This window comes from Electrona antarctica (genome assembly GCF_951216825.1).
Source record: "Electrona antarctica genome assembly, contig: scaffold_197, whole genome shotgun sequence".
Lineage (NCBI taxonomy): Eukaryota > Metazoa > Chordata > Actinopteri > Myctophiformes > Myctophidae > Electrona > Electrona antarctica.
In genome coordinates, this window is record NW_027638559.1 from 121,920 (window position 1) to 144,446 (window position 22,527).

Genomic DNA, 22,527 nt, shown 5'->3' on the forward strand with positions numbered 1-22,527 from the left:
CATCGTGAGTTGTGGAGAGCGGTATTTTGCGCCCCGGTGTATATGGTGGAAGTGACAATACAGTCTGAGCAAAAGAGCAAGGAGTATTGTGCAGAAGGAGAGGCCAACAAAAAAAAAAAAGAAAAAAAATCAGAATATTTTTCTCTCGTTTGATATCAATGAAAATGCGCTAGGACGTGTGTACATGTCCTAGCAACCCGTCGGATGGATTAGTTATGACGTTCCCACACGTCATACAGTCTAAATGGGTTAAATGCAAGATGAAGGAACCTCTAGCAGTGGCTCCAACCACTGCGCACCACACAGTCCATCATCTTACCACTCACCTGCAGGGGAGCTAGTTTTACTGTAGGTCAGAGCTTTTCTGCTGATATCAACATCTTGAATCCTGGCACTGCTGGCGAGCGGGATCCAGCTTTTGTGTGTGCACAAACTGCACATGTCTAACTCTATTACTATATGGATGCGTGTGTGCACCATGCATGATGTGTGCTCGCATGTGTGTGCGCGTGCGCAATGCTGAGGACAGTGGTTACCATTTTCTCCCTCTCCTTTAACTCTTTGTAATTGGGTCAGTACCACAACCCAGTAGCACTGCAAACTGCAACTCAGCACACATATCAGCTTGTTTGTGTGCAGTGTACACACACACACGCGCGTGGTGTTGTGTCCTGTATGTGTGTTTCTGGGACAAAAGCCAAAGTAAGGTAGTATAACACTGGAGGAGCAGCGTCTTTTCTGCCTTGGGAGACATGATTTAGGGTCATTTCTTCGTCACATTCTCCGTCATTTACCATCCCTCTCGCTTTTTCTCTATATTTATGTCTCTCTCTCTCTCTCTCTCTCTCTCTCAATTTCAATGATGGTCCATCTTGTCTTTGAACATTACAGCTATGGCAGATGCATTGTGACATGAGGCCCATTTATCATGCTTTATATAACTCATACCTGCAGCATTATGCTGTCATGTGTCATCAGCGCCATTGGTGGCTTTAAGAACATGATCTATTTAATGTAGAGGACATGCTGTACTCGTGCTCTCAACTGCCCTCAACTAAATCCTATGCATATCGTTCTATCTTGCTCTTTATCTAAGTTAATATAGCCTATATTGATTTCACCCTAAACATATTGTTGTTTTTTTCCTTTTGCATTTTATCCATGCTATAATATTCCAATGTTTGGGTGTGTGAAAGAGAGGCTTCGAGTTCGACCAGTAGTCCAAAAATAAAACCTAATGACTTTGGGAATTAGCCCTGAGCAACTTTTTAATTGTTTACCACCAATCAAACTCTTTTTTTTGGCCCATTCTGGGAATGAAGCGAGCTAGATTGGCATCCTATTTGTCTTGTTTATCATCAGCCTCCCATTAGCTGTATCATTAGGAGGTTTGCATCCAGCTCTTGGGAAGGTAACAACTTGCATACCGTGGCTTGTGCTACTGCTATGCGATAGATCTGTCCTCCTTATGGACTACACCGTAACATCCTCAGTGTTAACTTATCTATTTGTAACTCTTGAGAATGTACAAATATAGCCAAATCGTCCCTTAACCCATTCAGGCCTGACGTCGATTTTTTTTTTTTTTTTTCCTAAATCATGACAATTTTAACGATTTTTCAAAAATAGCAGACCTACAAGTTCATAGCGCGCCACTCGGTGGCACGCTATGAGCTTGTAGATCTGCTATTTTTCAATAGCTAAATTATAACATAATGTATGTAACCACCAAAAGGGGTTCCCGCTCAAAATGGGTTAATGGTCCATTTGATTACATTTGTACATTCTCAGAGTTAAATACAAGGGGCATACAAGCTATGCATCTATTTTTTCTAATTTGTTTATTGGTGAAAAACTACAGAAGGCTAAAAACATGGCAGGCTGTCGACCTTTATAGCACATTGTGGTTTAAGCCACACAGCTGTAGCTAATACAATTAATAATGGGTGTGAACATTTTGCTTACATGGTGGTGTACTATACACTGACACCACGCTAGACAGGAACGCCCAAAAACGTCACATCCGGGGTAAGAATTTACCCCGGAATTTTCTATGGCTGCCAATGCAACTTGGTCCAATCCTTAATCACATACGGACAAACATCTATGCCGATGCTATCTAACTTGCGGAGGTAGCGTGCCTTGTCCACGGGCAACAGATCTTTCAACGTATGGCATTGCAAATACGTTTGATAATCGCTACTCTGCTCAATATTGTTTTGAAAATGCCGCAAATTGCATTGCAGTGAACGAGCGAAAATCACAACTTCCCCCGTTTGTGGGCGGAGTCACAGTTTGAGGAGCTGTTTACGCGCCGTGGTGTCAGTGTATGAGCTTAGCCTGCCATGCTTTTCACCTGCAGCCTATATAGGAACACAAACTACAACATTGTCCTATAGGGCCTTTATCGCCCCTTTATCACTGATCATGAGGACCATAAACCCTCTGGGGGTTTTGAGGAGATATGGGGTTGTAACTCTGAAAGTGTACGAATGGAAACCAAATAGACCCAATACGAGTCCATTTGCTTCCATTTGGACACTCTCAGAGGGCCCTATCTTGCTTTTTGTTTTTTACTATTTTGAAAAACATTTTAAACTAGTTCCAATGAGTAGTTAGTAAATGAGTTCAAATAGTTCACATACCCTGAAGAAGGCAACCTGCTTGCCGAAACGTTGGCTTAATAAAGTTTATGGCATCGTGACTACGAGCTGTGCGTGTGCGGCCTCTTTCCTTTCTTAGTCAAAGTTGTATTTCCTGCGGTCAGCACCTCCCCACTACTGGTGTGCGCTCCTACCTTTTTGTTTGTTCAAAAACTAGTTCAAATTCCCAATCTACAAGCTCACAACGTGTCGATGTAGATCGGTTGGTGGACTATTATAAAATGTTTTAAAAAAATAGTGAAATATGGCTAATATGTTTAGGGATAAGGGCGACATGCAAGATAGGGCTCTCAGAGTTTGATGATTTTATAGCATACTATAGATTGCGGTCCCAGAGATAGACTATTGTATCAAGTGGGGCTACTAACATATCAAACGGGATCCGATGGTAATTTCGACGGAGAATTAGTCCGACATGCGGGAACAACGGTCGGACTAGCGCTCCAACATGCGCTGCTCCCGTGCTTGTGGTTATGGTTAGGTTAGGGTTTGAGGTACGTTGTCGGGACTGTTGGACCAATAATAGTGTTGGAACTAAAGCCTGTAACCTATCAAACTGGGGGTCCTTGAAATTAAAAAGTTTGCATTATTGCTATGTGTGCGTGCGTGCGTGCGTGCGTGCGTGCGTGCGTGCGTGTGTGCGTGCGTGTTCTGTATCCATTCCTTCCACTGTGTGTTGGCCTTAACCTGTGTGCCTCCTCTACGTGGTTCGAGCACGTGTCCATGCTGGTGATCCTGCTGAACTGTGTCACTCTGGGGATGTTCCAGCCGTGTGAGGACGTCACCTGCCAGTCTGAGTGGTGCATCGTCCTACAGGTGGGTGGCCATTTTAATCTTAATTCCATTATACGATCACGCGTTGCGTCACACGCGGCACAATCCTCAGCACTTTATGGTCAGTGCTGGAGAAAAGTAGTCACAGCTACTTAAGTAAAAATATCGATTTCTACCGCAATGTAGAAATGATCTGTTCATGAATTTAAGGTCAGATTCAATATGTACAGTTTGTACTTAATGTACCAAAAGTAGAGGATACACTCATTATGTTTATGTATTTTTGTTTGTCACTGATGTTTTATGTGGGGCTGCAGCAGGGGTGAAAGCCCAAGACAAATTTCCCTCGTGGACAATAAAGTTTACCTTGACCTTGATTATCCAGATTCCAGAATGTCACCATTTCACAAGTTTTGTAATGTATAAAATGTATAAAAAGATCTTTTGAAAATAGCAGATCGGCCCAGGCGGTGGCGTAACCTCCTGGGCACCCGACTGGTAATCCAGTCGCAGTGTGCCGCGGGTTCGACTCCCGAGCCCGACACGGCCTTTACTGCATGTCTTCCCCCATCTCTCTCCCGTCTGTCCCTTCAAAAAAACCAATAAAAGGCGTAAGCCGCAAAAAAAATATCTTAAAAAAAGAAGAAGAAAATAGCAGATCTACAAGCTCACAATGTGGCCTTGTATATCGGATATTGTCAAATGGACAATAGCCGACATGGGGCTGAATTGGGTGTTTTGTGATATGATAATTATCAAAATTGACAAACTAAGTATATAGTAACTTTTTTTTTCAAATAATTGTAGTGGAGTAAAAGTATAATATTTGCCTCTGAGATTTAGTGGAGTAGAAGTAAAAGTACAGAAAGTTGGAAATTGTACTTAAACTAGCCCAGCAAGCACGGTCAGGACCTCGACGAATTAGTGACGTCTCGATTGTGGCCAGATCAAATGAAACCAAGACTAGTCAGATCTGGCCCAGAATATCACCTGATTTCAACCAACTTCAATTTTATCCACTAAGACGGACGTCCCTGGATGAATCAGAGCGTGTCCGATCGAGGCCAGATCAACTTAAGTCATATCATAACTAGTCAGATCTGGCCCAGAATAAGCTATATTATTTAAACTGGTGAAGACGTCCTGGAAATGACGTAAAGATCATCCCCATATGGGCTGTGATCTGGCCTAGTCCTGAACGTCACCGGAGTCACTGGAGGACGTCATCATAACGTTATCATGGCGTCATTTGGCTTGCTGGGAGTACTTGACTATATGTTACTGGAGTCACTGGAGGACGTCATCATAACGTTATCATGGCGTCATTTGGCTTGCTGGGAGTACTTGACTATATGTTACTGGAGTCACTGGAGGACGTTATCATGGCGTCATTTGGCTTGCTGGGAGTACTTGACTATATGTTACTGGAGTCACTGGAGGACGTCATCATAACGTTATCATGGCGTCATTTGGCTTGCTGGGAGTACTTGACTATATGTTACTGGAGTCACTGGAGGACGTCATCATAACGTTATCATGGCGTCATTTGGCTTGCTGGGAGTACTTGACTATATGTTACTGGAGTCACTGGAGGACGTCATCATAACGTTATCATGGCGTCATTTGGCTTGCTGGGAGTATTTGACTATTATGTTACTGGAGTCACTGGAGGACGTCATCATAACGTTATCATGGCGTCATTTGGCTTGCTGGGAGTACTTGACTATATGTTACTGGAGTCACTGGAGGACGTCATCATAACGTTATCATGGCGTCATTTGGCTTGCTGGGAGTACTTGACTATATGTTACTGGAGTCACTGGAGGACGTCATCATAACGTTATCATGGCGTCATTTGGCTTGCTGGGAGTACTTGACTATATGTTACTTCACACCACAGTACACTACACGGCACAATGCTCAGTACTTCTGGTCCCTTATGGAGCTGGGTATAATTTATTACGCCGTTGCATTCACCCAGCGGATGGCTGCTCATGTGGCTCAGAGGAGCACGTGGGAGGGGATCTGTTAGGGATTAGAAAGTGCTATAGCTCAGGGATACTTCGACACACAGCCCGGCGGGGGAGCCGAGGGTCGAACCAGTGACCTTCCGGCTCCCAGGTGGCCTCTTTACAAGCTCAGCGAAAGAAAAAGGGTCCATTTGATTACATTTGTATATGAGTATGAGTTACAAATGAGGATTGTATTGTGTACCATGCCACTCCGTCGTCTCCCCCTCCCCTTGGTATACCAGCACTGCAGAGGCTGCGGTTGTCAGTGCAGTGCTTTTAATTAAAAGATATAATAGCCAATATGGGTGTTGTTTGTGATCCTTATGGGTACCTTGAAAAACGCAAAGTGCAATAGCAGCAGCAGTTCCAGTGAGTGCACACCATGCCGGTGAAGGCTGCAGGGAGATGAAGTGAGCTGCATTTATTTACAAAGTGCCAGCTCTGGTAGTTGAAGTTCCTAGTGCTGCACCTGCAGAGGAAAACCATCTTAGCCGTACGTAGTAGTTAGTTTCATCTACAGCCTGTTCTCTCCATGCTTAGGTCTTGCTGGTTCATAGGCAGCCTATAGAGGGTATGCACATGCATGAAGTAGAACGGCAAATCGAGTGGCAAAGTGAGTTTAACATTGTTTAATGTTGTTTAATGCAATCAGATAGGACTTTTCTGTTTGGATGTATATGGGCTGTCAGGGCCAGAAAGTAGTTTTTTTTGGCACTCAGTAGGCGTTCCCGCATAACTTCCTGGTTTTGATGATGATGTCACGCGCATACCCTCTATCCACCTGGTTAGTGACTAGCACTTATCCGACTATTAAAAAATAAATGGGGGGAAAATGTTTTGAGAATCTCTGTCCTATTGGGAAGGACATAGTCACAAAGTGTTATGCTTAAAGCGCAGCAGGCTCACAACATAAATGAGTTGTAAAATAGTCGGAACTGTCAGCTCTGATGTCGCTTTTGTCAACCACTTGTTTCAATGTTGTGTCTGGCTCTGGGGCTGTGTTGACTCTTGGTGCAGAAGAACTGCTCGTTATTTTCAGAATATCGCTCCTGTCGGGCAGAAACCTCATATGCCCAAAACCGTTGCTTTTTTTAATAACGTTGTTGTTTTAAAAATAGTAAATAGCTTAGAACACGTTATATTTTCACTACCTTTGCGCGAGACACTAAATATGACAAAGCGCAGCGCATTAGTTTAAATAACAAAAATAAAGTAGAAATATGGACATACTGTACAGTACAAGGTTTCTGCCTGACAGTAACGGAATGCAATTGTTTTTTTGGTCCACAGAGCTGTCCAATTAATGAAGTCACAACCCAACCGTACTACAGTATAAGACAGAGCTGTGCCCCCATTGGCTCACATCAGCTAATGGGGCATGGAGTTGAGGGTTATTTGTATAGAGTTGTACACAAGTTTGTTTTGGGAATTTACTGTCTTTTAAGACGTTGTTTGTACCGTATCCCAGTGTGGTTAACATGTGGATACGTGCATGGACTTGTATCACAACACAACAGTGTGCTTCGTCACAGTGCTAGAAATCCACTGCCATATAAAATACACACACATTAGTACACTTGTGTTATTTCTTTATAGTGAACGTGTGTGCAGTAGTGGATAGTAACTACGTGCATTTACTTATGTACTGTATTTAAGTAGAATATTGAGGTATTTGTACAATGTTGAGGTATTTGTACTTTAGTATTTCCAATTTCCATTTTTACTTTTTACTTAGGGGCGACTCACACGGTCGCAACAGATTGATGTATGCTTGTTGTATACAAAGGGTGTGATACATCTTGCCCCAATGCATTTCCAATGGGAGTCACATGGTTTGACACAACATTTGTGTTGTATGAGGGGGAGGGGGGCAGTCGAAACACAGCCGAAAGCCATACAACAGCTTGTAGTCCAAAATGTTGTATCAAACCATGTGACTTCCATTGGAAATGCATTGGGGCGGCCATGACACTTACATCTTGCTTACATCTAGCATGCAGCAATATTGTATGCTAGATCGAAAGGTGTGAGTGAGGCCTTACTCCACTACATCTCAGATCCAAATATTGTACTTTTACTCCACTACATTTATTTGAAAACTTTAGTTACTAAACATTATAATTACATTACAAGTTCACAATGCGTCGCGATGCGACGCATTGTGAACTTGTACTGTAGATCAGCAAAAGATTTGTATAGATTGTTTTACATTAGAAGACTTGTGAAATGGGACGTTCTCTATAATGACTACTTTTCACTTTTGGTACTTTAAGTACATTTTGAGGCCAATACTTTTGTACTCTTACTCAAGTACATTTTGAATTCCAGACTTTTACCTGAGTAACTTCAGTACTTCTATATTACGGCAGTGATACTTTGTCTTAACCCATTCAGGACGGGAACCCCTGTTGGTGTTTTAGGCATTATGTTATACTTTAGCTGTTGAAAAATAGCAGATCTACATAGCGCAGCACCGAGTGCCGCGCTACGAGCTTGTACATCTGCTAATCGTGATAATGTGGCGCAAATCATTGAATATATTCTTTCAGAGCAAATATTTTTAACTAAAATATTTGGTCCCTGGAACAACATATTTTGAGATGTGGGTCGGCGGCCATTTACATATATTTTTGGGGGTCCTTGACATGAAAATGTTTGAGAACGACTGACATAGAAACATAGGTTTTTCAGACTGATTCAGAAGACATTTTGTAGAATCGAGCTCAGGTCAAACAATTTGAGTACTTTTTCCACCACTGTGAATATGTTGTTTGTCATTGACGTCCAGGTGATGGATGACTGTATCTTTGCCTTCTTCGCCGTGGAGATGGTCATCAAGATGGTCGCCCTGGGGATCTTCGGCTCCAAGTGTTACCTCGGTGACACCTGGAACCGCCTGGACTTCTTCATCGTCATGGCGGGGTGGGTATCTCCCACAATGCCTCTCTCTCACTTCCACTCTGAAATATTAATATGTACTGTAGCTGCACAGGTGTGTGTGTGTGTGTGTGTGTGTGTGTGTGTGTGTGTGTGTGCGTGCGTGTGCGTGTGTGCGTGCGTGCGTGCCATGGCTGTTAGAAGAGAGTTGTGGCAATTGATTGTAAGTCTCTCTCTCTCTCTCTCTCTCTCTCCAGGATGATGGAGTATTCGTTGGATGGTCATAACGCCAGTCTATCAGCCATCCGTACTGTCCGTGTGCTCAGACCCCTCCGGGCCATCAACAGAGTACCAAGTAAGTCTGACTTCACTGAAGTGTGTGTGTGTGTGTGTGTGTGTGTGTGTGTGTGTGTGTGTGTGTGTGTGCGTGTGCGTGTGCGTGTGCGTGTGCGTGTGCGTGCCACTCGAAAGTGTGAGAACTGGCGCACCCGCTGGCGTGGTCCAGGTGCATGCCACAATTGTGTGCGTGTGCGTGCCATTCGAAAGTGTGAGAACTGGTGCGCCCGCTGGCGTGGTCCAGGTGCATGCCACAATTGCCACATATATAGGCTCTGGCCTGACAGCGTGTCGTGTGTTCGAGTCCCGTTCATGACGATCTTTTTTTAAATTATTTCGTTTTTTTAACCAGTAAAAACACATTGAGACTGCGTCTCTTATTCAAGTGGGAACTGGCCAAGACTGAATGAATGAAGATGAAATATATACAAATATATATGCTGCATGTCTCCCCCTATCTCTCTCTCTCCCTCTTTCCTGTCAATCTTCACTTGTATCTATCATTAAAGGCAGAAAAGCAAAACAAATAAATCAGAGAACTACTGATTTGGAAGCCATTTGTAGAACCTGTCTTCATGGGTTAAAGTTAATACAATAAATTGAGGTTCGGGTGAAGATTAAAGTGAGGGAATGAATGTCATCAGGAGGATGAAGGTCCGTTTACAGTTTACACGTCACGTGACGAGTGTCAGACGATGTAAACAATGTTAAAACAACCAAACTGTGTCACACGGGATCTTCTCACAGAGTGTTGCGCGCGTACCACTGGTTTCTTTGGGAAGATGAAGTAAGCTCTGTTACCACAGACATGAACGAGACTACGTTCACTTCTCGGTTTACGGTTTTGTGGCGATCGCGATAATGTGGAGGTCACGGACGCAAACATGGAACCTCCTTCTTGTTTGAGTAAATGACGTCCCCCCCCTCCTACTAGTAATAGGGGATAAAGTACAGTTTTAGACCGTGACATTGTGAAGTTCTCTCAGCCCTGTTTGAGTTGCAACGCGATAGGGACAGAATAGTAAATCGTCGTCCCCCAGAGTCCCACAAGTAGGGCAAGTCGCGAGGGGGGCGTGACCATTTACTCAAACGTGAAGGAGATTCCTGGGTCGCGTCGCAGACAGTATGCTGGATGCTCTGTCAAAACGTTGTGATACACATAGTTGTCGCTCAACACACCTTTTAGGTGTTAGTTGGTTTGGATTACAGATGTGTTTTTTGTTCAGCCTGGTAAACCATCCCGGCTAGCCTTTTCTTGCCATATATGGGAAGTTGCCGTCGTGAAAACCGATGTGTGTTTGTGTAACTTCCGTGGAAATCCACTCTGACAGCAACGCTGATACACTGATAGCGAACGCCGAACTGAGGAGCTAGTAAGCCACTCTGAGGCCGTTACTCACTTCCTTAAAAGCCCTGTGACAGAAAGTAGCCATGAATCTAGAACCCGGAGAACCACTAGACAATGGAGTCATAACATTGGGGAGGTTTATGAGCCAGCATGGCACCAACTTCAACTTCAAGTTTATTGTCACAATACAAGTTTACCACCGGTACCTTTTGGCTGGGGTCCATTAGGCCTAGACAGCCCCACTGTCCCTTCATGTGAAGTTCTGTATTGTTTTCTCCTGCTTTGGGTCGAAACAATAAGTGAAGGAATGAGATAATGCTGTGAAATGTTATTGATACTTAAACCTCCTAACAACACACACTGTCACTTTCACATTTCGTTCTGAAAATTCAACACGGATAATAATAATAATTATAAGAACTTAGGAAATAAAGGGAGAATAGATTCTGTTTTCATTCTGTGTGAGAGACATCCTCTCTCAAGGACAATTCAAATGTATTAAGGCATATTTGGCTTATATTTATTAACCCCTTTCATCCTGCATGGTGTCCATACTTGGGGGCATGTTATCAGAGGCAAATATCTTAAGAAATGATCTTGTAGATCAGCTATTTTCCCTATTCAACATCGGACAACGGGGTGTAAAAACACTGAAGTGGTTAAGCCCGGCTGGTATCTTGAGTCATACTGCCTTACTGACAGTCTGGATGTCTGTTTACTGTCTGGCTGAACCATGCCAGAAATGGGGGGGGGGGGGAGCTGCGTGGGGGTGCATGTGGCATGTGTGTGGCCTAGACATATGGACGCATGTGTGTTTGAAAGATGACTCCTCTTTCCCACTAAAGCTGCAGTTAGCATGTGAAAGAGGTTGGCTTTTTTGCTCCCTCTTGAATGATGATGATCACATAGTGTGTATGTATGTGTGCACAGGCACACACGCCCACAATATATGTGCCCACATGTTTGCGTTTGTGTGAGTGATGGCCATTTTAGAGAGTGTGTGTATGTTGGTGTGGGAATATATGACTTCATATGGTGTGTGTGTGTGTGTGTGTGTGTGTGTGTGTGTGTGTGTGTGTGTGTGTGTGTGTGTGTGTGTGTGTGTGTGTGTGTGTGTGTGTGTGTGTGCGTGTGCGTGTGTGTGTGTGTCCTTCCCAGGGCACAGCAGGTATTCCAAACACTGCCATAAAGCATGGCAGGTCCCTCTGTTTCCCACAATCTCAGCGCAGGCACACACACACACACACACACACACACACACACACACACACACACACACACACACACACACACACACACACACACACGATAGCCTCCAGAAAAGGGGATACAGCAGTGTAAGTAAAACATATTATTATTCTAACGCAGTTATAAGGAGAGAGAGAGAGAGAGAGAGAGAGAGAGAGAGAGAGAGAGAGAGAGAGAGAGAGAGAGAGAGAGAGAGAGAGAGAGAGAGAGAGAGAGAGAGAGAGAGAGAGAGAGGGAGAGAGCAGCAGGAACGAGGTGAATTTAAATCGCGTAGGTCGGTCGGTAAATTCACCTCGCCCTCTCTCAGAGGGAGAGGGAGGAGAATAGAATAGAGATGGACCCTATCTTCCGCCCAATGCAAGATAGCGCTAAGCGCAGCACAATTGTTATTGCTATTCCAACCAACACGGTTGTACATTTTTACTACATTGTTTGGATACCGAATGATCCTGCGCCCCTTTAGCGCCCATGGGCCTTATGTGAACACCCCGGACAGTTTTTAAGTTGCTCCATTCAGTATTTAGATATTTCATATTCATTTTTGCTGCCCCGCCCCCTTCCCATACAAACCCATTGTAACTTCAAACTGCATTTTAACCATGATAGATTCATCGAAAACACCCGTCCTGCATGTACTCCTGGAGGAGAAGCCTTTCCAGAGAAAAATATTTAAAAATAATTGAAAACAGTAAATGAAAAACCACGGCCCCCTGACAGTCAGTTTGAAGTTATACAATGGGTTTTACATTAAAAAAGAAAATAATAATCAAAGCCTCGGTCAGAAACGGTCAGAAATTACCAAAAGTTATTTTTGAAAGTGAAATATCCCTTTAATATGAGGAGTTGTCTGGTGCAATGCAATCTTGCTCACAGTGAGAAGAGTAAAAAAATACAAATCTTCACATCCAACCTGACACTCGGCTACTTCAAATCTGCTCTGACCTAAAGTCTAGTGCGGTCTAGCACACTGCTTAGCAATCAGAAATGCTTCCGCAACACAGCAATATAGAACCAGACATTTTGCTGTTCGTTGTCATGTTCCAGATTACAACAGCCACATTAACCCATTTTGGGTCGGGGACCCCTTTTGGTGTTCGCATTATGTTATGCTTTAGCTATTGAAAAATAGCAGATCTACAAGCTCATAGTGCGCCACCGAGTGGCGCGCTATGAGCTTGTAGGTCTGCTATTTTTGAAAAATCGAAGAACCACTGACATAGAAACATAGCTTTTTCACTGTCAGGAGTTAGATGACATTTTTAGAATCTGATCTCAGGTCAAAATGGGTTAAGCCAGCCCGATATCACCGTAAGAATATATTACGGTATATCAACTCATATCTCAGCAGGATTTGGAAAACGTTGTCCGTGCATTCATCTTCAATAGACTTGGACTATCTGTAACGCTATCTTTACAGCTCTCCATAAAACAGCTGTATGCACTGCAGTTGATTCAGATCTTTACACTAGGTTTGCTGTCTGTCAAAGAATTGTGACCAGATTTGACTGAGAGACTGCCATCGCGCAAATTCCAGCTTTTCACCAGAGGATAAAAGTTTTTTTTTTTTTCAAAAATGAGTTAATAGCACAGGCAGACTCTTCACATACTAGAGCATGTCTGAAATAAGTGTCAGAGCTGAAATCGGCATGTAAATATGAATAAATGCCCAAACATGTAGCTAGGTGTAATGTTAGAGACCACAAAAGTGAACCTTTCAAGCTTGTTTTCTCAACTTGTTGTTTTCTGCAAGACATTACTCTATAAGCCATATCTCCAAAACTGGTGGGTCAAACTGAACAATCAATATGTCCATTTGAAGCTATGATTCCCTGCTTTCATAGGACATGAAAAAACGAAAATTCCAAAAAATCCAATGGCAGTCCCTCAGTCAAATTTAGTCACAATTGATTGTAAAATACTGCTGTTGATTTAGAGCAGCATGTTTAGTGGTTTTTAGACCCCAAATACATTTATTATGATCTTGTACTTTTTCATGAACCATCCAGAGCAGGTTTTTCTGTCTGGGAGTTTGACAGGTCTATCTTCATATGACCACCGCGCTCAGACTGTAGGTGCGCCACCCGATTTACAACATATCAGGATCAAGGAGATGGGTCGCACACACCAAGACTGTGGTTCAAAAAGTACACTGATGAAGGCTGGATAGCCGAAATGTTTTGTCATATAGTTTGACAGGTCTGCCTTCTTAAACCCAGAGTCAGAACTAAACCCAGAGTCAGAACTAAACCCAGAGTCAGAACTAAAGGCAGAGTCAGAACTAAAGGCAGAGTCAGAACTAAACCCAGAGTCAGAACTAAACCCAGAGTCAGAACTAAAGGCAGAGTCAGAACTAAAGGCAGAGTCAGAACTAAAGGCAGAGTCAGAACTAAACCCAGAGTCAGAACTAAACCCAGAGTCAGAACTAAACCCAGAGTCAGAACTAAACCCAGAGTCAGAACTAAAGGCAGAGTCAGAACTAAACCCAGAGTCAGAACTAAACCCAGAGTCAGAACTAAACCCAGAGTCAGAACTAAAGGCAGAGTCAGAACTAAACCCAGAGTCAGAACTAAACCCAGAGTCAGAACTAAACCCAGAGTCAGAACTAAAGGCAGAGTCAGAACTAAAGGCAGAGTCAGAACTAAACCCAGAGTCAGAACTAAACCCAGAGTCAGAACTAAAGGCAGAGTCAGAACTAAAGGCAGAGTCAGAACTAAACCCAGAGTCAGAACTAAACCCAGAGTCAGAACTAAACCCAGAGTCAGAACTAAACCCAGAGTCAGAACTAAAGGCAGAGTCAGAACTAAACCCAGAGTCAGAACTAAACCCAGAGTCAGAACTAAAGGCAGAGTCCAGCAGAGGTATGTTTTTATGTATTTATTCACCAGTCACCACATACAGTAGATGGAACAACCTGTCAGGAATAAACAAAGAACACCATAATTTCACTGATATCTCATTCGCTAGATGTCAGCGCTGTGGGAGAATGTAATGAAAGAAGGTATACTCTCACCAGAGGCTTTATATTTATTTCTTGCAGACTCGGCCCCCAGCCTGGTACCCTAGTCAAAATATGGCCCTTGAGGAAAATGTATTGGGGAACCCTGACTTACAGTAAAGGCACAACAGTGATTTCGTGGAGAGGGAAGAAGATAAGGTTAACGATTATATGTAAACTTTATTGTCCATTAAATTGAACATAATTGCTTTAAAATACTATATAAAAATGCATTCCCGGCCTGGGCCATGGCTCAGTGGTCCAGGCACCTTGGCTGGTAATCCAGTCTGGCAGTGTGCCGCGGGTTCGACTCCCGATCCCGACGGCCTTTACTGCATGTCTTCCCCCCCATCTCTCTCCCCATTTCCTGTCAGCCTACTGTCTTGTCCCTCCATAAAATATATAAAATAAAGGCGAAAGCCACAAAAAAACCCATTAAATTTTTTTAAATAAAATGCATTCCCATAAGACAGCAACATCGATCATGGGCAGTAGGGATTAGGTGATATAGCTATCAAAACATTTTCTTATTTAAAATGTCCACTGCAGTTGGCACAAAGTCTTATTTTTTGTTAATTCTCTAAGCCTCCTGCCTGATGGTAAGAGATCAAATGAAGGGTTAAGATGGTGGGTAGAGAATATTGTAAATCTTAATTGCCTTTTTGGTTATGGAGCGGTTGTACATCTCCTGAAGTTGCAATTGTTTGTCTCCAATTATCTTACTAGCCTGATTGACTACCCATGGGTGAGCTTGTTTCTGTCACTAACTAAATAAAATAATGAGCTGAACAAGTCGATGCCTGGGGGAAACCAGTCAATATAGGGTTTAATTTAAGCCATGGGTCTATGGGTCTTCAACATGGGGTCCGGGACCCCTAGGGGGTCCTCAGAGTTACATTAGAGTTAGTTTTTACATGCACTTGAACCCTAGCATCCCTATTCTGAAGGGAACATTAGCCAAAAAGAGCTGGTCTACAACTGCGAGGTGTTGTGAGCTTGTAGATCGGGTGTTCTCTGCCAAGAGGTGTAGAGGGGAAAAGAGCAGACCAAGTACAGAGTCAAAGGTCAAGTTTACTAAGGATTGAGGGTGGTTAAATAAAGTGGTTGAATATCGGAAAAGCCAATATAATAATTATTGATTGAAGCAATCAAAATTATATAAAAAAGTTTAACCCATTTTGGGCGGGAACCCCTTTTGGTGTTAGCATTATGTTATGCTTTAGCTATTGAAAAATAGCAGATCTACAAGCTCATAGCGCGCCACCGAGTGGCGTGCTACGAGCTTGTAGGTCTGCTATTTTTGAAAAATCGAAGAAACATAGCTTTTTCAGAAAACTGTCAGGATGTAGAAGACATTTTTAGAATCTGATCTCAGGTCAAAATGGGTTAAATAAAGTGGTTGAATATCTGAAAAGCCAATATAATAATTATTGATAGTGCACGTCAAACAACTCATTGAAGCAATCAGAATTATATAAAAAAAGTTTAATCTGCAACATTATTTTATATATGTATGTAAATGTAATGGCGGTCCCTGCTTCATCTTTCTTTCAGCTAAGGGGTCCTTGGCTTGAAATACGTTGAAGGTTTAAGTTGCTAAATCACATCTAATGATACCAATCTGGTACACGAAGCTCTAATCCATTCAAACTGGCTGTTTGTGCACGTATATCTGTGGATCATTGACACACAGAAGCCCTTGCGTTTACCGCTCTGTCCTAAAAAGTCAAACAGACAAAATCGGGTATTGCAGGACGTTTTAAACCCTCTAAATTATTCAGTTTGTTTATTGTGTGACAAAATGTCCGTTTGCTAAAACAATGCCATGCTCTGTTGGCTCGGTTTAATATTTGTTGCCTGGCAACCTCCGTCTATAGTGTGTGTTCTATCAGAGTTGTGCGAGAAGTGCCAGCGTGTGTGTACCGTCGTCCGTAACTCTTCCTGGATAGATGACTCCCGTCGCGCCTCAGTCGCCATGCATCGATCCTGCCACCGGCGGCGTCGTTAACTCACATTACCTTTTAATTAGGTTATTTAATTAGAACTGTCGATTGCAACGCTCCGGCCTGAAAGTTAATGCGGCCGCTTGGTTTATCCCATTTTGGGCGGGAACCCCTTTTGGTGTTAGCATTATGTTATGCTTTAGCTATTGAAAAATAGCAGATCTACAAGCTCGTAGCGCGCCACCGAGTGGCGCGCTACGAGCTTGTAGGTCTGCTATTTTTGAAAAATCGAAGAACGACTGACATGTAAACATAGCTTTTTCCGAAAACTGTCAGGATGTAGAAGACACGTTTAGAATCTGATCTCAGGTCAAAATGGGTTATTTTTCTGCTTTGTATCGCTGTCCCTCATCCCTCTCACGCTCCCGTTCGCCTGCCTCTGTGTGACTGTACAGGGGCTGAGGATTTAGAGTTGTCAGACTGAATGACATCTCTGTGTTGACTGGGTGGAGAACCCATGGCCACGGTTCATCGCTATTCTGTCCTCTGGCTGATGTTGTCACTGTCTGTTTGTGTTAGCGGTTCTGAGCTTGCTGTTGTTTTGTGCAATACGGGGGAAAGGCTGGCCGTGTGTGTGTGTGTGTGTGTGTGTGCGCCTTTGCGTGTTGCCAAAACATCATTTGAATAACAATACATTTGCTCCTTGTTTGGTTGAATCCCGTGTGCAGGTTGTTAAAACTCCATGCAAGCTCTACGTACTTCTATTTTCCCTCTAATTTTGTAATGTCCAAAACACCACGTTATTGCACCCATATTACCCACTGGGGACATACCACCAAAGCAATGGGCTATATGCGCACAGAATATGAATGAATGAATATTTTATTTTCGTGTCCAGACAAGTTGACCCATCCCACATGGGATTATCAGACACAGCAATTCAAAAGCAGAAAAACAAAACAAAAACAAAACAATAACATTCAATAACAACAGCCATATGTCCATGATACAATTTAGTTATACGTCACCCTTCGCCTCCTATCCCATGCCCTATAGAGATACTCTGAGAAGGCAAAAACATGGTGAAAAAGAAACTCAACCACTGCCTCACTCTCGCACTCCACCAAGTTCAGATCAGGGGTGTGGACTTTTTCAAACAATACTTCTCTTAGATCAGGATACAGAGGACAACATAAAATAAAGTGGGTTTCGTTCTCCACCTCATTCAGATCGCAGTATTCACATATCCTATCCTCCTCAACAACACCCCTATATCTTCCTGTTTCAATATGCAGTGGCAAAATGCCACAACGTATCTGTGCACACAGTGACCTCCGACTTTTTTCTAGGTTAAACATAACATATTTTTCACATTTATAGTCCTTTTTAAATAAACAATAAGTTCTTAATTTTGGCTTTTGCCAGATTTCTTCTTTCCAGGCTTGTACAGTTGGAGGCCATCGATATTGTCCTTTTCTTTTTGCTGAGGTTTGCGTGATCTGCGCAAAAGGACAGTTAACCCATTTTGGGCGGGAACCCCTTTTGGTGTTTTAAACATTATGTTATAATTTAGCTATTGAAAAATAGCAGATCTACAAGCTCATAGCGCGCCACCGAGTGGCGCGCTACGAGCTTGTAGGTCTGCTATTTTTGAAAAATCGTGAAAATATTTATTTCAAAAAACTGGAGGATTTAGAATGATTTTTTATTTTATTTTGAGGTCAGGCCTAAATGGGTCAAATGATAAGGGACAATATCGGTGGCACTCAAATGACGTCACATTGTAGGCTCTACAGAGCCGAACCCACTTTTATTCGGCTCTAAAATAGGAGTATGAATCGGCCCTTACTCTTCCTATACTTCCGGCCGCTTCCCTACTTCCTTCACAGGTGTTACCGATGATACTAATTAAGGCTCTGTTCCATTTAGTGTGTAGTGGTTATCAAACATTTTAATTTCAAGGACCCTCATAACTCTGAGAGTGTACACATTGTACAAACTCAGAGTTATACATCCGTATGGGGCTATTTGGAACGCACTCAAGGACACTTTGAGGCCCACTGGTGTAGCAGTGTTTCTGCACAGTAGCAGCACCCTGACTCTGTTTGACCAGAATGGAACAGAGCCTTCAATAGTATCAGCGGTAACACCTGCGAACGAAGTAGGGAAGGGCGAAGTTCTTTCTAAAATGCCAAAATGTGTGCATAGAGCCCATTGCGCCCTGCCTTCCGCGCCGACGCTGTGCCATAGGCTCTCTTTCTGTCTCTCAAATTCATGTACGCAGGCAGTCACTCATGTGCACCGCCCACACAGATGTTGCCTACCATGGGCTTAAAAACAAACCTGGTGTAGATGGACGGATGCATAAAGACGTCTCATCCTCTCTTCCTCGGTTTTCTCTGGGGCTTTCTTGCCACGTCACGTTGAAAATATGACCAGGAAGGCAACTCTCTGCCTAATTAGCTATCTGTCCTTTTTTTCCCTTTCCAGTCCTTTGATAAGTGTGTCTATACACACGCAAGTGAACAGACGCACGCACGCACGCACGCACGCACGCACGCACGCACGCACGCACGCACGCACGCACGCACGCACACACGTACACACGCACACACGCACACACACACACACACACACACACACACACACACACACACACACACACACACAGACACACACACATGGTGATGACTCATTCCCGCAAAGCAGGAACAATTAGGACTTCACAGGACAGCAGAGTTGAAAGCCCAGACGTTCCTGTTTTAAGTATGTCAGACTTGCCGATGTTATCTACCCAGCATGCAGCGCTGCTTATCTTTCACACAGTGGTGCAGTCAAAACACTGGTTCCTTTAACCCTTTATTCTTAAATGTTTGTGCACGCGAACATACAGTAAGTACACACACATGTTGTCAGCCATGTTTAACCACTTAAAGCGATAGTTTAATGGAGACTTGAATTCATGGATATTTTTCTTGTTCCTAACTTAAAGGGGAAAACCACCCATTTTCAACATTTTACTATGTCATTAATGTACCTTAGAACTGTTGTGTGGAAATAATAAAAAAGTCCCCCCCATTCTGTGTTTCCTAGAACTGTAATTATGGAAAAAATCATTAACATGGTGAAACACATCTTGATGATGTCATCAAGATGTGTTTCACCATGTTAAGGATTTTTTTCAGACCTCTAGTTCTAGGAAACACAGAATGGGGGGACCTTTTTATTATTTCCACACAACAGCTCTAAGGTACATTAATGACATAGTAAAATGATGAAAATGAGTGGAATGCCCCTTTAAGCCTTAATTTGATGACCAGCAGTGGTTCCCTATATGGAGACACGAAAAAACCTATTTTCGTCGTTGCCTTACCCCTTATCCCTAAACTTTGCCTTTTTGACTATTTTGAAGAGTTATCGATAGAGAAAAAGTCATTTGGGGGGGGTGAACTATCCCTTTGAGCCTCATACTTTGTAGTACTGTACAACGAATAGCAATAATGGCAGAATTACAAGTTTTCTATGGAAATGGTTGGACGTGTTGGACTTGGATATCACGTTGAGGAAATTCAGCCAGACACGGTGGATGGAAGCAAGGATTCATTTAGAAACCGTTTCAACGGTTTTGCTGTAATCAGAGCCAAAAACAAATCTTTAAAAAAATAAAAAAAATAAAAATTGAGGAATGTATTGGTATCAAAATGTACTTAAAGTAGAGAATCGATATCGATAGAGAAAAAGTCATTTGGGGGGGGTGAACTATCCCTTTGAGCCCCATACTTTGTAGTACTGTACAACGAATAGCAATAATGGCAGAATTAGTTAGAAAGTTTTCTATGGAAATGGTTGGACGTGTTGGACTTGATATCACGTTGAGGAAATTCAGACAGACACGGTGTATGGAAGCAATGATTCATTTAGAAACCGTTTCAACGGCCAAAAGTAGAAAGTACTCAAAGTGTCAAATGTATAAAATCAATGTATGAAAATCTTTTGAGCTCTAAGAGCTCAAAACAACACGTCACTCACGTCGTGAGCTTGTAGATCGACCATTTTTCAAATAGCCAAAGTTTAAATAGGGCTGAAGTGGTTCATATATGTTTTGTAATAATAATAACCCAAGTCTACAAACTAACGTTTTTCAAATAATTGTAGTGGAAGGATTGAAAAGAAAAAAAAGATTGAAATACTCCAGTAAAGTAAGTGTAAAGTACCTCAAACCTATACAGTGAACGTATACTTAGTTACTTTCCGCTGCTGCGTACGTACGTAGTAGCCGCAGCGTACACGTGCAGCGCTCTGAGTGGATCTAATGTGACAGTGCTGTGAGCTGTGTAAAAAGAGGACAGAACACCCTGGGAGGTCCTGAGGGACTGGACCCCCCTTCACCCTGCTGACGCTGAGCGCCAGCGACAGCTGGAGGTGCACGGGCACCGCTGCCTGTTAACGCTTTAAGACCGGGAACGCATATCCGTGTTCGCATCCCTTAGCTTTTTAACCACCTTTTTTAACCATCATTATTTTATGCTTTAGCTGTTGGGGAAACAGCTAAAGCATAAAGCTCGGTGCCGAGCTTGTAGAATCTGCTATTTTAGAAAAAATGGTGAACGTGTGTGCAGATGTTTGAATGTAATATTCTTTCACTGTGAACGTTTTTTTAACTCGTATCTGTGCTTCTGGTGCGGGGGGGGGGGGGGGGGGGGGGGGGGGGGGTCACTGGAACAAAATATTTGGAGATGGAGGTCGGCGGCCATAACACCACTGATATAGAAACATAGTTTATTTTTAATTTTTTTTTTTTTTACTGTCAAGACATTTGTAAATTCGGGGCCTCTCAGGTCTTAATGACTTAAGTAATTGTATCTGTAGGGGTAGAGGTTGTGGGTTCAGGCCTCTCTGTGGTGAAGTCATGTCAGACTGTCAAACAGTGGGTTCAGGCCTCTCTGTGGTGAAGTCATGTCAGACTGTCAAACAGTGTGCCGTCAGTCTCCGTGGTGGTGTTCCTGCCTGGCCACGGGGGGGGGGGGGGACCATGCTTGTTGGTTGTTGGTTGCAATCCCGTACTTGGAACGGAGGTTGTCGCCTCGCATTAATATTATGAGCCCTGACTTCATGGACACGCAAAGCCTTGTTTATAGGGGCAGGCATGGGAGGCAGGCGGCAGGACTGTGGCTGTCCAATGTCCACCGATTACTGTTATGTTTTGACCTATGCTTTGGTCAAAAAGTGATCATTTATTTTCTGCGTGTCACTCCCCATCTCTCTCTCCCCCCATTTCCATGTCAGCTTACTGTACACTTTCAAATAAAGGCAGAAAAAGGCCCAAAAACAATGATAATTTATATTATTATTATTTCTTTTTGAGAACATTTCACTATCTTTCTGAATTTCCCCCTTGTCCTGTCTCATACTAGTTCTCTCTCTGTCAGTATGTGATGTATTCCCATGCTTTTTTGTTCTTGCTTAATGTAAGTCGCTCTGGATTAAGAGCGTCTGCTAAATGCCTAAATTGTAAAATTGTGTGTGTGGGTGTGTGTGTGTGTGTATGAAACCACAACATGCCTCATAGCACTAATACGTGTTTATCACACAGTACTTTCTGAGCTGATCTCGATGCTGATGGCAGTGTGCGTGCGTGCGTGCGTGCGTGCGTGCGTGCGTGCGTGCGTGCGTGCGTGCGTGCGTGCGTGCGTGCCGTGCATGTGGGTGCGTGTTCCTGGAATAGGCCAATTATCCAACCAGTTGATGTCCAGAATGAAATCGGACAGCATGTCCTAATTGAGAACAAAACGAAGATTTCAAAGATTTCACTGCAGTTTCATAAGGTTAGGTTAGATATGTGTCTCTTAGAGTTATGGTTAGGGTTAGTTTGGGTATGGTTAGCGTTGGTTATGGTAATTATTAAGGTTGGTGTTAGACCAGTAAAGGTTGGGGTAAGAGGACATGGAATGAATGTAAGTCAATGCAATCAACCTGCTGCTGGACACTCTGCCCATTCTGTAGTAACTGTGTGTGTGCGTGTGTGTGTGTGCGTGCGTGCAGGTATGCGTATCCTGGTCACTCTGCTCCTGGACACTCTGCCCATTCTGTAGTGTGTGTGTGTGTGTGTGTGTGTGTGTGTGTGTGTGTGTGTGTGTGTGTGTGTGTGTGTGTGTGTGTGTGTGTGTGTGTGTGTGTGTGTGTGTGTGTGTGTGTGTGTGTGTGTGTGTGTGTGTGTGTGTGTGTGTGTGTGTGTGTGTGTGTGTGTGTGTGTGTGTGTGATACGCAGGTATGCGTATCCTGGTCACTCTGCTCCTGGACACTCTGCCCATTCTGTAGTAACTGTGTGTGT

At 43.2% G+C, this 22,527-nt stretch overlaps 1 protein-coding gene across 1 annotated transcript in view; it reads left to right on the forward strand.

Annotated features, from left to right (window-relative positions):
• Positions 1–3,372: 3,372 nt before the first annotated feature.
• Positions 3,373–22,527, forward strand: part of LOC306917944 (voltage-dependent T-type calcium channel subunit alpha-1H-like) — a gene marked incomplete at its 3' end in the record, with an annotated part of 134,368 nt that continues 115,213 nt past the window's right edge. Inside the window, 3 exon segments of the mRNA XM_079530847.1 lie at positions 3,373–3,479; positions 8,238–8,371; positions 8,584–8,681. Coding sequence (XP_079386973.1) covers positions 3,387–3,479; positions 8,238–8,371; positions 8,584–8,681 — 325 coding nt within the window.